We start from the raw sequence: 14798 nt of genomic DNA, 5'->3' as shown, positions 1-14798 counted from the left end.
CCCACCTGTGCTTGCACAGGACCGGCCGTGTCTCTGCCCTGCTGTGGAGTAACCCCAGGGCTTTCATTAAAAGTGTCAGATGCTTTCCCCGGAGTGAGCGCTGATGGGATGTCATGTTGGTGTCTCTAGAGGACCAGTCCTGACACCTACTAACAGTCTGACAAATGGTTAAGTAGCTGCTGCTTCAGCTCGGGTTGAGGGATCCAGCGTCCTCTACCTAAGTGTGCAGCAGAGAGCACATGTTGTCTTCATGTGCCTGGTTGTTAAAGGGGTAATCTGCCATCCTCCATCGGCAGCGCCCCTACCCAGAACCTATCCCTTACCCTGCAAAGTGTACTCCCAGTGTAAAACTGTCTTTATTATTTTTTAAAGATTTTATTTAATTTTTTGAGAGAGAGAGAGAGAGAGCACAAATAGGAGCTGCAGAGGGAGAGGAAGAAGCAAACTCCCCAACAAGCAAGACCCCCCCCCCCCCCGCCCCGGGATCATGACCTGAGCCAAAGGCAGATGCTTCACCAACTGAGCTACCCAGGGACCCCTAAAGCTGTCTTTAAATAAGCAAGATTTCTTGTTAAGATACAGACGGATTTTTGTGTTGGTTTGATTTCGGCTGCCCAACATCCAAAAACCCTTGTAAATTTAGGGAGTTTCCCATTGTGTGTTTTCCATTGTGTGCAAGAGGTCAGAGCCTACTTGCATTGACAGAAGGTGAAAAGCCAGTACCTTTGAGCACTGGTGTTTAGGGCATGGGTACTTGTTGAGACAGGAGTAATCAGAGGTTTCCTTGGAGGCCATTACATCTATATCGAGTGCAGCAAAGAAGCAGGAGAGGACAATTCATATTAGAGGTGGCCACCACACCCAGGGGCCAGGAACTGTGAAGCTAATTTTCCTGGGAAGCAGAGGCCAGACTTTTCCTGGGGAGAGAAAGTAACTGACATTCTTGTGCCTGCATATTTCTATACCATTCTTTGGTTTTCTAGTGATTTTAAGCCTGGCTTTCAAATCTTCGCAATGATTTTGAAAGCCCTCTGATACTATTTTTAATAAGTTCCTTCTCTGCTAAATTTAGACAGGGGCCATTTCCATGTTTGTAATTGACAACCCCAACTCATTTTTGTCCATGGCTTGGTCCTTGTCTACTGACCACTGAGATCTTGGCATTCATTGATGTAAAAGCTTTGGCCTGGCATCTAAGTGTCCAGAGCACTAGTTAGTTGGATGAAATCTCCTGTTTCATACTGACCCTTGCCCATGCATCTGTTCTTCTTCTTCTTCTTTTAATTTTTTTTTTTTTTTTAAATAGAGTCTTCATGCAGGGTCCTGCATGTGTCAGTCTGTCTATTGATGTGTTGTACCTTAGAGCTCCTGGTTATTTAGTTAATTAGGTGTAGGTTCAGTGACCTAAATAGTAGGGCAGTAGGTCAAGAGGCCTAAGTGCTTTCGGCATTAGACCCTGGCCTGGGATTCCTTGGCCATGTGCTGGCAGGGCATCTGTCCTTATGCCCCCAATTAATTTAGTACGCACCGCTTTGTAAAGTGTCGCTGTGCCGCAGAGGCAGGCAATGTGTTCATGTTGTACGGACATTATAGAGCTATCCATTCTGTCCCTGACAGTTAGGATTCTAGATCCCACTGTCAAACCCAACAAAAGAAAGGTTTTTGTGTTTGTTTGTTTTTTTGGGCAGTAACTTTCTGGGTCCAGCTTTGGATTTTGGAATTTCTAACTTTTTTTTTTCTTTTGGATGGTATGTGAGGTGGGGTGGAAAAAGAAGAAGTGAGATGAGAGAAGTAAGGGTTAAGCTTCACTTTTTTTTTAAGATGAAAACTTTGAACTTGCTTTATGGAACTCTACTTTTGCATGTTTATGAGCAGCAAAAATATAGCATATGTATTCCCATACTGAATGTATAAGATCATATGAGTTCAGGGCCACACCCTGCAGAGTAGTTTTAACTCCTGAGTAGCCGTGTTTACAGTTTTCCTCCCTTCTCTCATGACCATGCAGAAGCCTATAGGTTCTCATAGGCTTGCAGTTATGGCTGAGTAATTAGCTATATTGATGCAGGGAGCACTTAGACAAGAAATAGAGAGGAGCTTCTATATTAAAACAAAACACAAAACTGGACTCCCTCACATGCCAGATTGACATCAGCTCCTCTGCAGCCTATGTGGTCACTGGCTCTCTGGGCTGCATCTGGGTTATTTTTTCCATCTCTATCCACTAAGTATGCTACAGTCCCAGCACTTATATAGGTTCTGTCCATTTCCTGAATTCCCACATAATACTTGCTGGAAAGACATGCTCACTTTTGCTCTTTTAGCAAACATAGTTTTATTGGTATAAAAGTGCATGGCTTTTATTCACTTGGCCTCTGTTACTTTTGAGATTCATTTGTCTCTGACCAGGGAGATTCCTTTGCCTTGACCAATGTCCTGTGTTCTTTTTCCAGGGAAGAGTGATCCTTTTTGCTTGTTGGAGTTAGGCAATGACCGACTTCAGACTCACACCATTTACAAAAACCTCAATCCCGAGTGGAACAAAGTTTTTACATTGTAAGTGATTTAGCCTCCAGAATACCAGGGAGTGGTTTTAACTTAGAGATCAATTATCCTTGATATGTTTGGGGCAGGCTGGGGCTCTTGAGTGGAACTTTCTGTCCATTTTTATGTGCAAAGAATGAATTTTATTGTTTTTTCCTTCTGAAAACCTTTTATCCTTTCATTTTATAGAGCATAGAGTTAATAATAGAAGAGGCCATTTAGAACTGCAAGGGAGTGTTAGAGGAGGCATTTGTAAAGCAGATCTTTTAGTAAGTCAATTAATCTGTGAGTGGGTGGAAGCTTCCATATACCCAGACTAATTCATTCCTGGGTTAAAGAAAATTACAAATGTAGACCTGCCATAAATTCAAGTTTATATTTTACAACATTTTTGTAATGCCTAAAGGCTTGTATTATGCCAGAGTCTTTTGGAAAATACAGATTATTTGTGATTCCCTAAAGAGTCCCAGTGTCTCTTTGTATTCCAGCTTATTGGACTGACCTGTCTTATGGCAGTGCCCTATCCACTCTTTCAAACTCAGGCATTTAGGAGGCTGGATATATTTCATAGTATGTTTCAGATTCTCAGGTACCTGGCCATCAAGTGGAGGTACCTTTTGATCTGGGTCAAATGGTGGTTTCCTGCCCTCACAACACTGAAGAAATGCTGTACTTGTAACTGAAAGAATATACTTTGAATAGAGTTGATTATTCCCAAGGATTGAAATTGAATCAGCAATCAAAAATTACCAACAAACAAAAGTCCAATACCATGTGTTTTCACAGATGAATTCTACCAAATACTTAAGAAGAGTTAATATGTATTCTTATCAGAGAAGGACAAACATTATATGGTCTCATTCATATGGGAAATATAAAAAATAATGAAAGGGAATAAAGGGGAAAGGAGAAAAAATGAGTGGGAAATATCAGAAAGGGAGACAGAACATGAAAGACTCCTAACTCTGGGAAATGAACTAGGGGTGGTAGAAGGGGAGGTGGGCAGGGGGTGGGGGTGACTGGGTGACAGGCACTGAGGTGGGCACTTGATGGGATGAGCACTGGGTGTTATTCTATATGTTGGCAAATTGAACACCAATAAAAAATAAATTTATAAAAAATAAAAATCAAAAAAATTAAAAAAATAAAAGCTTAATCAAATTTTAAAAAATGCATATTCTTCTAAAACTTTTCCAAAAAATAGAAGAGGAAAGAAAACTCCCAAATTCATTCTATGAGGCTGGCTTTACCCTGATACCAAAATCAGATCCACACCAAAAAAGAGAACTACAAGTCAATGCCTCTGATGAACATAGGTGCAAAACTCTTCAACAACATATTAGCAAATGGAATACAACAATACATTTAAAAAAAAAAATCATTCACCACAGTCAAGTGGGGTGTACTCCCAAGATGCAAGGATGGTTCAATATTTGCAAATCAATCAATGTGATAAAAGGCATATGATCATTTCAAAAGTTGCAGAAAAAAAACATTTGACTAAATACTATATCCAGTCATGATAAAACCTTCAACAAAGCAGGTTTAGAGGAAACATACTTCAGCATAAATAAGGCCACATTTGAAAAACCCACAGCTAGCATCCTATTCAGTGGGAAAAAAAAAATGAGAGCTTTTCACCTAAGGACAGGAAAAAGACAAGGATGTCCACGCTCACCACTTTTATTCAACATAGTACCGGAAGTCCTAGCCACAGCAATCAGACAAGAAAAAGAAATAAAAGGCATCCAAATTAGTAAGGAAGAAGTAAAGCTTTCACTCTTTGCAGATGATATAATATAGAAATCCCTAAAAATTCCTCCACCAAAAAGCTACTAGAAGCAATAATGAGTTCAGTTCAGCAAGATATAAAATTATTATTCAGAAATCTGGTACATTTCTATTCATTAATAATGAAGCAGTAAAATGATATAATTAATAAAATAATCCCATTTATAATTATACCAAAATAATAAAATACCTAGGAACAAACTTAACCAAAGAGGTAAAAGACCTGCACTCTGAAACCTATAAAACACTGATGAAAGAAAGTTCCCAAAGATCTATGAGAAGTGGACTAACTCACCTAAACAAGTGTGCAAATTGCCACATGAAAGAGTTTCTTGTTTGCTCAATACATTGCTGATGACCGTGGCTCCACTTTTCATTATAGGTGATATATGGTTTCTGGTCAACATAAAAAAAAAAAAAGTTTCTAAATATGCATGTGATTTTTCATATTTTGTGTTTCAATGATAAGCTTTCTATGGATCTCAGCAAGTAGTGATTTTGACCACCTTTTTTTAAAAAGGGAATTCTCCATTAATTTTTTTCATTAATGTAAAGACAATTTTATTGTCTATTTGAAATCACTGTCCTTTTACCCTCCTCATTCTGTCTCTTATATTTTTATCCTCCTGTTTCTTTAATAGTCCTACCCTTGAGTGCATGTATACATGGAAAATGTCATAGTAAAAAAAGTTGACTTTTTTTCATATGGATGTCTGAATCTTCTATGATGGAAGGTTTGGGAATACAGTTCAGTTTGATTTAATTTTTGGAATTTAATTAAATGATAGTTTTATACTCTAAGGACTCTCAGGCTTAATTAGTGAAACCGTGTTTTCAGATCTTCACGGAACAGACTCCACTTGTGTGTTTTTGTATATAATACATGGTACATTTCTCATTTCAGTCCTATTAAAGATATCCATGATGTTTTGGAAGTGACAGTGTTTGATGAAGATGGAGATAAACCTCCTGATTTTCTTGGAAAAGTTGCCATTCCCTTGCTGTCCGTAAGTTACCGTAGTTAATACCCACTTCATAAGTCATTTTACAGTTGACAAGTTTCTGTGGGCCAGAGGTGTTCTTTGTCAGTCTGGGGAAAAGATCCTCCCAGCTCTAGGAGGAAATAGTTATTTTATTCTTTATACCTTTCCAGTATTTTCAGCAGTTTCAGATATAAAGTAACAGTTTGCTCTATTTAGTAGAATATTGGTTTAACCAAGGAAAACATTTTGACTAGTCTTTCAATTCATTCTCAATCTTTCCATCTTAAGATGGGAGTTTCTCTTTGGTTTCAAGGAACAGATCTATGACTGATTTTCCATTTGTTAATGAAAAACATACACATATTTCTTTACTACCTCCTTACTGCCCATTTCTTCAAAGATTAATTGCTGGTAACTACAGAGTTGTCCTCAGCTCTACTGAAGACCATTTTCTCAAAAGTTCTGTTTGTCTTTGTAGTAGGAAGGTTTGCTTTTGGTATCAAAGAATGCTTTGTGGAAGAGAGCAGAAGCTTCTCTTGGAAAGAGTGTGATTTCTGAGGTCTAGTTAAAAAAATAACATACCCAAGTGAGCTAAGAGCTAAATGAAAAAATACTCTATAATGTCAACGGAGAAAGTACCACACCATGCCTTTACATGGATAAAGGGGGAAAACTGGGATCTGAATTCACCTATTAATTGTACATTAGTGTCTGTACCAAATGGACTCTTCTAGAGAGAGAATTTCAGTTTTTCATCTAGCCATTAATATGTTTTGTTGTAGAGATGTCATGGTTTTATCAGTCAATAAGGCTTTATTTATTTCTTCCCAAATACTTAATTCTCCAGAGCTGTTAGTGCATTTTTATAGCAGGAGAGTTCTGTGATCTAACCATGATTAGACTAGCTCATGTGATGCTTACTGTGGGAGAAACACTGCATCCTTCAGAATCTCTATGGGTTTTGATTGCCTGGTTAATGTTTGCCCAGGTTCTCCTATCCCTGATTTTCCTCTAAGAGAAGGATTAGAAGAGCTTCTCCCTTGTAGATTTGGCTCCTGCCAAATACTCATAGCCATTCACAACAGACCATGCCAACTCTTAGGGAAGAGATAGCAATTTGGGATTTTTCTCCATTTTTTCTTGTTACAACTTTATCAGTTATTCCTGAAAGAATACATGTAAAAAAAAAGCATGGAGCACAATTTTAAGAGAGGTTTAAAGGACAAGAAGCAAAGACCCTCCTTTATAATTCAGTTTCCTTTTATCTTCAATTTTTTTTTGAGTTGGACAGAGCCATTTCTTGTCTTGTTTTTTTGTGCCTTTAAAAAAAAAAATTATTTTTAAGAGAGAAAGAGAGAGTGGGGGGGTTGCATACAGAGGGAGAGGGACAGGGAGAGAGAGAGAGAGAGAATCTCAAGTAGACTCCTCGCTGAGTGCAGGGCCCAATATAGGGATACATCTGATGATCCTAAGATCATGATATAAACCAAAATCACAAGTCCAATGCTTAACCAACTGAGCCACCCAGGTGCCCCTCTTCCCCTGTTTACATAGATAAATCCGTAGTAACAAATTTTATTCCTTGCTGGGTGAACATTATTGGTGTCATTTTTAACCTCCTTCTGTTTTACAAATGAAAGTTTTTGTGTAATTGGTATTCTGTAATACCAATAAATTGACCCACTTACTTCCCTCCCTTCTTCCCTTATAATATATAAAGACTCCATGCTGTTGAGTTAGATCTAAGAAATTACCTCTGACTAAATCAGGTGTGGGTTTCTCAACCTTACCATGATTGACATTTTTGGATGGATCACGCGTTGTTGTAGGGGGCTGTCCAGTGCATGGTAGGATATTTAGCAGCCTCCCTGACCTCTACCCACTAGATATCAGGAGGACATATCCACCCATCACTGTTGTGACAGTCAGAGATGTCTGCAGACATTGCCAAATGTTCTGAGGAGGGGCAGAATCACTTCCAGTGGAGAACCACTGACCTAAGTTAATGCAGCTTTCAAACTGTATCTTTCAAGATGCAAGGTGGAATGATTTATGAAAACCTTCGTTTAAATGCAAGGAGCTCCTTGACCTCCTTAACTTTATTCTGGTTGCTGATTAGCTACACACAATCTCTACAGTCATTTGTTTGAGGACTATTTATCAAGTGTCCAGTTTGTGCCAGGTGTTGTTTGTTGTTTAGGCAGTAATGCTCTAACAGTGACTGTGCTGAAGGTATCTTCTCTCTTGGAAATTACATTTAGGTTGTAGGAGTCAGTATACAGAACACACAGAGAAAAAAACAAAAAGCAAGACAGCCTGTTAGATGCTGAAAGATGCCATGGAGAAAGCAAAGCAGGGGAAGGGGATTCCAGGAATATGCCTGGGGAAGGTAGGCAGTTTCCCATGGGCTGGCCAAAGAGGACCTCACTTCAGGGGGCATTTGAATGAGAACTTCAGGAGGTGAGAAAGAAAACCATGTGGATATCCAGGGAAATTCTTCTAAACAGGAAGTCTTCTAAGTTCAAAGGCTCGAAGGTGGTACCCTGACTGTCCAGTTCCAGAAATATCAGGGTGGACAGTATAGATGGAAAGGAGTAGCCTGCCTGAGGGAGAATCAGGAATGCGGAACAAGAAAGGACACAGGGACAGAGTGGCACAAGAGAGGTCTAAGATTCTGACAGTCTAAAAGTTTGAAGGACTTTGGGTCTTTTTTAGTGTTGATGAGAAACCACAAAGAAGTTTCAAGACAGAGTGCTTGATTTGGTTTATACTCTGTTTCTAACATAAAACAGCTGTGGCACACTGAGAAATAAACCCAGATCAGACAATTCTCTACCACATAGAGTGTAGAGGCAGCGTGGCCTGAGCCACATTCTCATTAGGAGCTTAGGGGGCTGGGAATGTTGAGCTGAATATATTAGAGCATCTGTTCTTCAGTGTGGCCATTTCAGTTCAGACTCATTTCCAATTGTTTGACCCACAAATTGGGCAAGTGATCCAATCTTGCAGAAGATCTATTTTGGCTCTTCCTGATATTCAGTGGTCCACCTGCTACATATACTTTCCAAATAACTTCTTTCTCTACCTAAAGTACAGATATAAATATGATAGAAAAAAATGCTATAACCCTTAGTATCTATAACAAGCAAAATTTTCAATTGTTCATTAGTTCACTAATCATTCAGCTTTTGAGTAATTCTAATTTGTGGTTTACAGAGTATGTATTCACATTTATTTAGATCTATTTTTTCTTTATTACTATCTATTGCATCATGCTTAACTAACCAGCCTGTGCTGTGCATATATCATATGTGAAATCATTAATTCTCTGAAGACTTCATGCAGCATACTTTATTATTATGGCTATTTACAAAAGAGGAAACCAAGGCACAAAAGGATCTTACTGCTGGTAAGTAGTTGAGGCTGGATTTCAAGTAGGTAGTCTCATGTCTGAGCCTGGGCTCCTAAGAGGATATTCTTTTGCCATGGTTAGCACCTGTTTGGTAGGTATCAGGGCAAAAGCAAGAACCAAGATGTGCCTCCTGCAACCACTGGTCTCAGTGCAATAGAATGTGGACAGGTAGGACATGGGGTTGAAGGCTTGCATATCTTGAGTGATGCCTGTGGAGTGAACATATAACACTGGAATGCTTTTTTTTCCCTTCTTTCTTGAAGTATAGTTGACAAAGAATGTTATATGAGTGTACAGCGTGGTGATGCAACAATTCTGTACGTTATGCTGTGCTCACAGATGTAGCTACCACCTGTCACCAGACAACAGTGTTACAATACCATTGACTATAATCTCTATGCCCTATATTTCATCACCATGATTTATTCCTTCTGTAACTGGAAGCCATGACCTCCCACGCCTCTTTACCCACTTTGACATCCCCCTCCCCCCGGCAATCACCAGTTTGTTCTCTGTGCTTATGCACAATCTGAAATATTAAATGCTAAATTAAAGGAACAAGAAAACATAGAGCCAAGAGGAAGGGATTTAATTTTAGGAAGACTTTAGGAAGTGGCAAGTTTGAGCTGGCCTAGAAGGAACCTGGTGTTGATGATGACTAGTGGATGAGGTAAAGAGAGAAGGCCATTCCAACTAGAGAGTAGAGCAGGAGCAGAGAAGCAGAGAATAAGAAAAAGGCCACCTTCTGGAAACAAACAGGGGCCTTGGTGTCTGGTGCTCAGGGAGAGAGGTAAGGCTGGAGAGGAGGATGGAGGACCAGTCGAAGAAAGGTTGAAGGAGGTTGGATCTTACTCTGTTAGCAGGGAGAAGCTGAAGGCCTTCACCCTGGGGATGGAGATATCAGAGCAGTTGACTAAAAAGAAAGTTATGGCTCCAGTATGGAGCAAGTTAGAGAGGGAGGGAGGTTTTTCCTGGAGGAAATGGTTGAAATTCCAGAATAAGCATCCAAGGGAGAACCCTTAGATTTCTTGTTTTGTACCTCTTGCGAGAAGGCCTTATTTCTCTACTTTTTTAATATGAGAGAGAATTATAAAGATGGAATAGCGGATGCTTCATTGTTACCTTTATAGGATATGAAATAGTATTCAATAATGCCTTCTTTTCTGTCTAAAAACAAAAATTGTGTTTCTGGGAGAATATTATGAATAATTTTTGTGAGAATACATTTTCTTTAATCAAGTCATAAATGAAAACTTGATTTACACTTTCAGAGAAAATGCAAACTACATTTCAAAATGTCTCAGCATAAAGTATTGAATGCACTTCAACTTTTAATCTCTCTCAAAATGATAATGTGCTAAGTGCATTTCAGCCTGTTAAATAAAAAGTCTGTTCTGAATCCACTGTATCTTTTAATCAGGGTGAATGTGCTGGCTGACTATTGGCTCACTTAAAATCTGTGTTCTAAAATCAGTGTATCTGTTAATGCAGTGATTTGTTCAAAGCATGTACATATGCTTACATAATACAGGTCATCCTTCCATGTATTTCATTTCTGTTCAAGTTTTTTAATAAAACAATTGGCTTTTAAATGGTTATATAGATATGTAAAACTTGTTACTCATGATTAAAAACAGTAGAAATGTAACTGGCATGGATTATCATCTGAAGACTTCTAATATTTGCCCATTTTCATGTTACTCCAAATATTTTCTAATCAATAACATAGCAAATGTGCATTGGAAAACAGTAAACACATTTTAGAGTTTTAAAATATTTCCAGCATAGACACTATCTCTTAATTATTATCCAATCCCATTAGATTTATTTAAATATTTCTGTTCTCAGGTAAGGATTCTAATTTTGTCCTGAAACTCAGTCTGAGTTCTTCTCCTCCAGGATGTTTCTTTCTATTCAGACATATGTGTATCATCTCAGAAATTCTGGAATGGACCCATCTAGGAAGACTTTAAAAATCAGCTTTCTGTAAAACAGGGAAAAAATCTTTCTGTTTATTGTTGTCTCCTAATATCTAAGAAAAAAAATCATCTGTAATCTGAGGAGGTCCTACATTTTGATGCAAACTTGAGACCTCTTAAACCATGCCAACACGTGCAAGTGAATTCATGATCAGAAGCACAGGCTTTCTGTAGCCCTTAGCATTCTCTACATTTCCACATGCAGGGGAACTAGCTGTTCCAGTAACAGCTTCACTTAATTAGTTTTATGGGACAAATTTTCTATAATTGCTTGTACCAAATAAATGTCCATACACATCTTCATTTGCATTTCCAATTAAGTATTTGTTCATTTCACCTATGATAGGTTTTGTATATTGTAATGGACACAGTTACACAGTCATTTTTTTTTAAGTTGATGCTGAAGGTTTTGGCCATTAAAATAAAGAATATTTATATTTTACCTTACATTAAAATTTATGGATGTATGGCCACCTAAAAATTTAAAAATGGCTAAAACATATTCAACTCTCCTTCCTGCCTAATCCTCTTCCAATATGTCCTTTGAAATACATTTTAAAAATGTAAATGAGGCAGATTTGTCAATTGGCCCTGGAAACTAGGAAAAGGTGCCTTTAACATGCTGGAATTATCACAAACCCTATGTAATATACAAGGTGGATGGGATTTGGTTAAGATGGGCAGGCAAAGGGAGAAAGAATGCCTCATGGAATTCCTCTAATGTCTTGGAACAAGAAGATAGCAAGTATTAAATCCAAGCATACCCCACATGAGGGTAAATGCTGAGTGGGTGAAACTTTTCTAGTAAACAGAAAAACCTCTTACATTGAGTAAAAGAGTAAAATCTAGCTGCTGCTTCTTCAGAATGCCTCAATTGTGGCAAAGCAGAAATGGATGGGCAAAAGTGTAATGCATAGATGTAAATAAGTGGTAAGTCAGAAACATACAGAGGACACGTTATTTTATGGCCCCAAAATGATTTCATTACCAATAAAACTTAGAGCAGACATTAATCTTTATGTGAATACTTTCCCAGAGAAGTGTGTGTGTGTGTGTGTGTGTGTGTACACACACACACATATATATGTTAAAAATATTTGAAATACAAGAAAAATTATCAACTTAGAAACATGATTATATTATCTATGCAGCTTTGGAAATATCAGAAAAAAATAAGGCTGTAAAGTGATGTTTCTTGAAGGCCCAAATGTTTGAAAGTCCAAGTTCCATGAAGTGAATGTTCATTAAGTTTGTGCGTACTGTCCTACAGCTACTCAATTTCTGGGGATGAGACCCTGGAATGTTCCTTTTTCAACAAGTTCTTATGTGAAGTTTAGGCATATTAAAGCAGTGATTCCCAAATTTTAGAGACTAAGCAATAAGCTTGATCTAACATAGTGTGTGTGTGTACACACATAAATATATAAGATATTCTGTTCAAATACCTGTCTAATGTGCTTGAATACTGATCATGTGGGCTCAAAAAATGTCTCAATAGATTCCAAAAAGGCAGAAACTAAATTATGATCACAGTGTTGGGCAAACATAAATTAGTAACGAAAATGAAACAAATATCAAAACACCAGGTGGAAAAAAAAAAAAAAAGTCCCAAGGAGCTAATGTAGATACCAAAACTACAGTTACAGACTTTTTAGAAATTAGCAATGAAACACTATACATAAAGCTATGGATAAGGGCCAGAAGTATTATTCAGAGGAAATCCTTACCTTGAATGCTTTTATAATTAAACAATGAAGGTTGAATATCAATTAGGCATCACAACAAAAGATAAAGTAAATAAAATTAGTAAAAGGAGTTTATGAAGATTAAAAAAAGAACAAAAATGTAGAAAATATGTAAACAGTTGATATGATAAATCCAAGTATTTGTTTCTCCAAAACCCAATAAAATGGAGAGGCCAGTTACAAGGCTAATGAAAAATAAAGTGTATATTATTAAAAATAAGGAAACAAGAAATACGGGGATCGCTATGAAGAACATAACTAAATTATACTGAAGAGTATGGAAGACAACTTGAATCACTATAGGGATATATCTTGAAAAAATTTGAGTGTTATAAAGGTATAAAATCTTCCAGATTACTATGAATATAATAAAGTTCCCCATCTGGAAAAATTAATGTGTAAAAATAGCAAGAAAAATTATGTTTAAAATATAGAGAAATGTGAATATCAGATACTGAATGCATTCTTTAATGAAATAATTATTTATGAAAATATCAGAAAAAAATCATCAAATAATTTCACCCTTTTCTCCCTACATCTTCTCTTCCAAATAAGAAAATAACAGATTCAAATTGTTTAATGAGCAAGTTTTTCAAAACCTTAATGGCACAGGCAATTTTTACATTACTGAAATGGACATAAAAGAAAATTTGTGAGTTTATTCATTCATTCATTCATTGAGCTTAGAAGAATTCTGATATCAAAAACTCAGATTTAACAAAAAAGGAAATCATATACCTTTCATGGAAGACCATTAGGAAGACCATGAAAGCACATTAAGAAATCTAATTGTGTAATTTATATTATTAATATATTAAGAGAACAAAACTTGGCAATCTCAATAGATTTGAAAGGGGCATTTGATAAAATTTAACATCTGTTCCTGATTATGGAAAAAATTAGTCTAATAAATTAGTAATTGATGAGTACTGCCTTACCATGATGGAGATCTATCAGAAGCATCACAGACATCAGACTTACTGTTGAACAATTAGAGAGATTTTGAATTTAATGAACTTCTCTGCTTACAAATTAAAATAAAGCTTTTTATGTCAGACCCAACCAATGTAAAACTATAAGAATTTATATTTTAATGAAGAAAACAATATTATCTATCTGATGTCAACTATAATTTACATATGAACAAAATTAATGAACTGCATCTTGAAATTAAAAAAGGTCAGTGAAATGTAAGCAAAGTCAAAATTAAGAAAAAAATAATCAATGGCCTTACCCAATAGGAAAACATTTTAAAAACAGAAAGCATCAAGAATTTAACAGCAGGAAACCAAAACAATTATAATGCTTACGTCCTATGTGAGGAAGTTCTAGAACCGTACTAAAAGACATGAAAAAAACCTGAAATGATTGGAAATCACTTTATATATATAATAAATTTGAAACATGAAGTCACTGAGGAAAAGGATAAATGAAGTGATGACTGTATGAGCGATTCTGGGAAAGCCAGTTGCTTACTCATCAGGGAAAAATGCATCAATGTGTTACATTGAACACAGTAACTGTTTTGCCATGAATTAAAGGTCAAACACTTGGAACAAACTTCATAAATAAAACTGTTAAAATAATGAGGAAGTCCTATGTTAACCTGAAAACAGGAATGATAAAGGAAAAAAAAATCTGAAGATGTCAATATGGTGAAAACAAAAATTGATATTGTAAGTTAAAACTTGCAATGTAGAAACAAATGGATGATATCTCTAACATAGAACGTTTTTGTTTTTTTAAGCCAAAAGGAAGAGACAAGTCAATTTAGCAAAAAAGTTAATTCCAACAGGTGGAAATTCAAATAGCTAATAAACATCTAAATGGCTCAGGCTTTATTCAGTAAGGATCATGGTCCTTAAAAGTGCAGAAGACGGAGCCAGACCACCTGGGTTGGCCCCCAGTCTTGTCTCATCATTGGCTGTGTGATTTTTGACAAGTTCCTTAACCTGTCTCCATTTCTTCCTTGATGAAATGAAGATAAATATAATGTCTAACTTGGAGGCTGCGGCGAGAATTTAAATGCTTTGAGCAATGTGAAGTGAGTACAGTAGCACATGGTACCCACTTACAATGTCATCCACCATCGTCATCACCCTTGCTGTAGTAACTTAATGATCAAATTAATTGAAGCAATTGGATTAACAGATATGGTAGATTTCTTCATTACTAGTGATGATTAAAAGTAGACAAAGGACTCTCTGTGCTGTTGGAGGGAACATGACTCGATATAAGCCTCGTAGAAGGCACTTTGATAAAATGGATTAAAATTTAATCTACACATATCTCTGAGCATTTATATTCTAGGTATCTGTTTCAGAGAGGCAACTGAGCCTTGGAG

At 36.8% G+C, this 14798-nt stretch overlaps 1 protein-coding gene across 10 annotated transcripts in view; it reads left to right on the top strand.

The window, feature by feature from the left end:
• MCTP2 (multiple C2 and transmembrane domain containing 2) overlaps positions 1-14798 on the top strand; it is a 242141-nt gene that overhangs the window by 136020 nt on the left and 91323 nt on the right. For all 10 annotated transcript variants that reach the window (XM_072798305.1, XM_072798333.1, XM_072798352.1 and 7 more), the window contains 2 exons: positions 2454-2556; positions 5240-5342. In XM_072798305.1, coding sequence (XP_072654406.1) covers positions 2454-2556; positions 5240-5342 — 206 coding nt within the window. The remainder of the gene's footprint in view (positions 1-2453; positions 2557-5239; positions 5343-14798) is intronic.

This window comes from Canis lupus, chromosome 2 (genome assembly GCF_048164855.1).
Source record: "Canis lupus baileyi chromosome 2, mCanLup2.hap1, whole genome shotgun sequence".
Lineage (NCBI taxonomy): Eukaryota > Metazoa > Chordata > Mammalia > Carnivora > Canidae > Canis > Canis lupus.
This window is presented reverse-complemented; position numbering and strand designations above follow the sequence as displayed.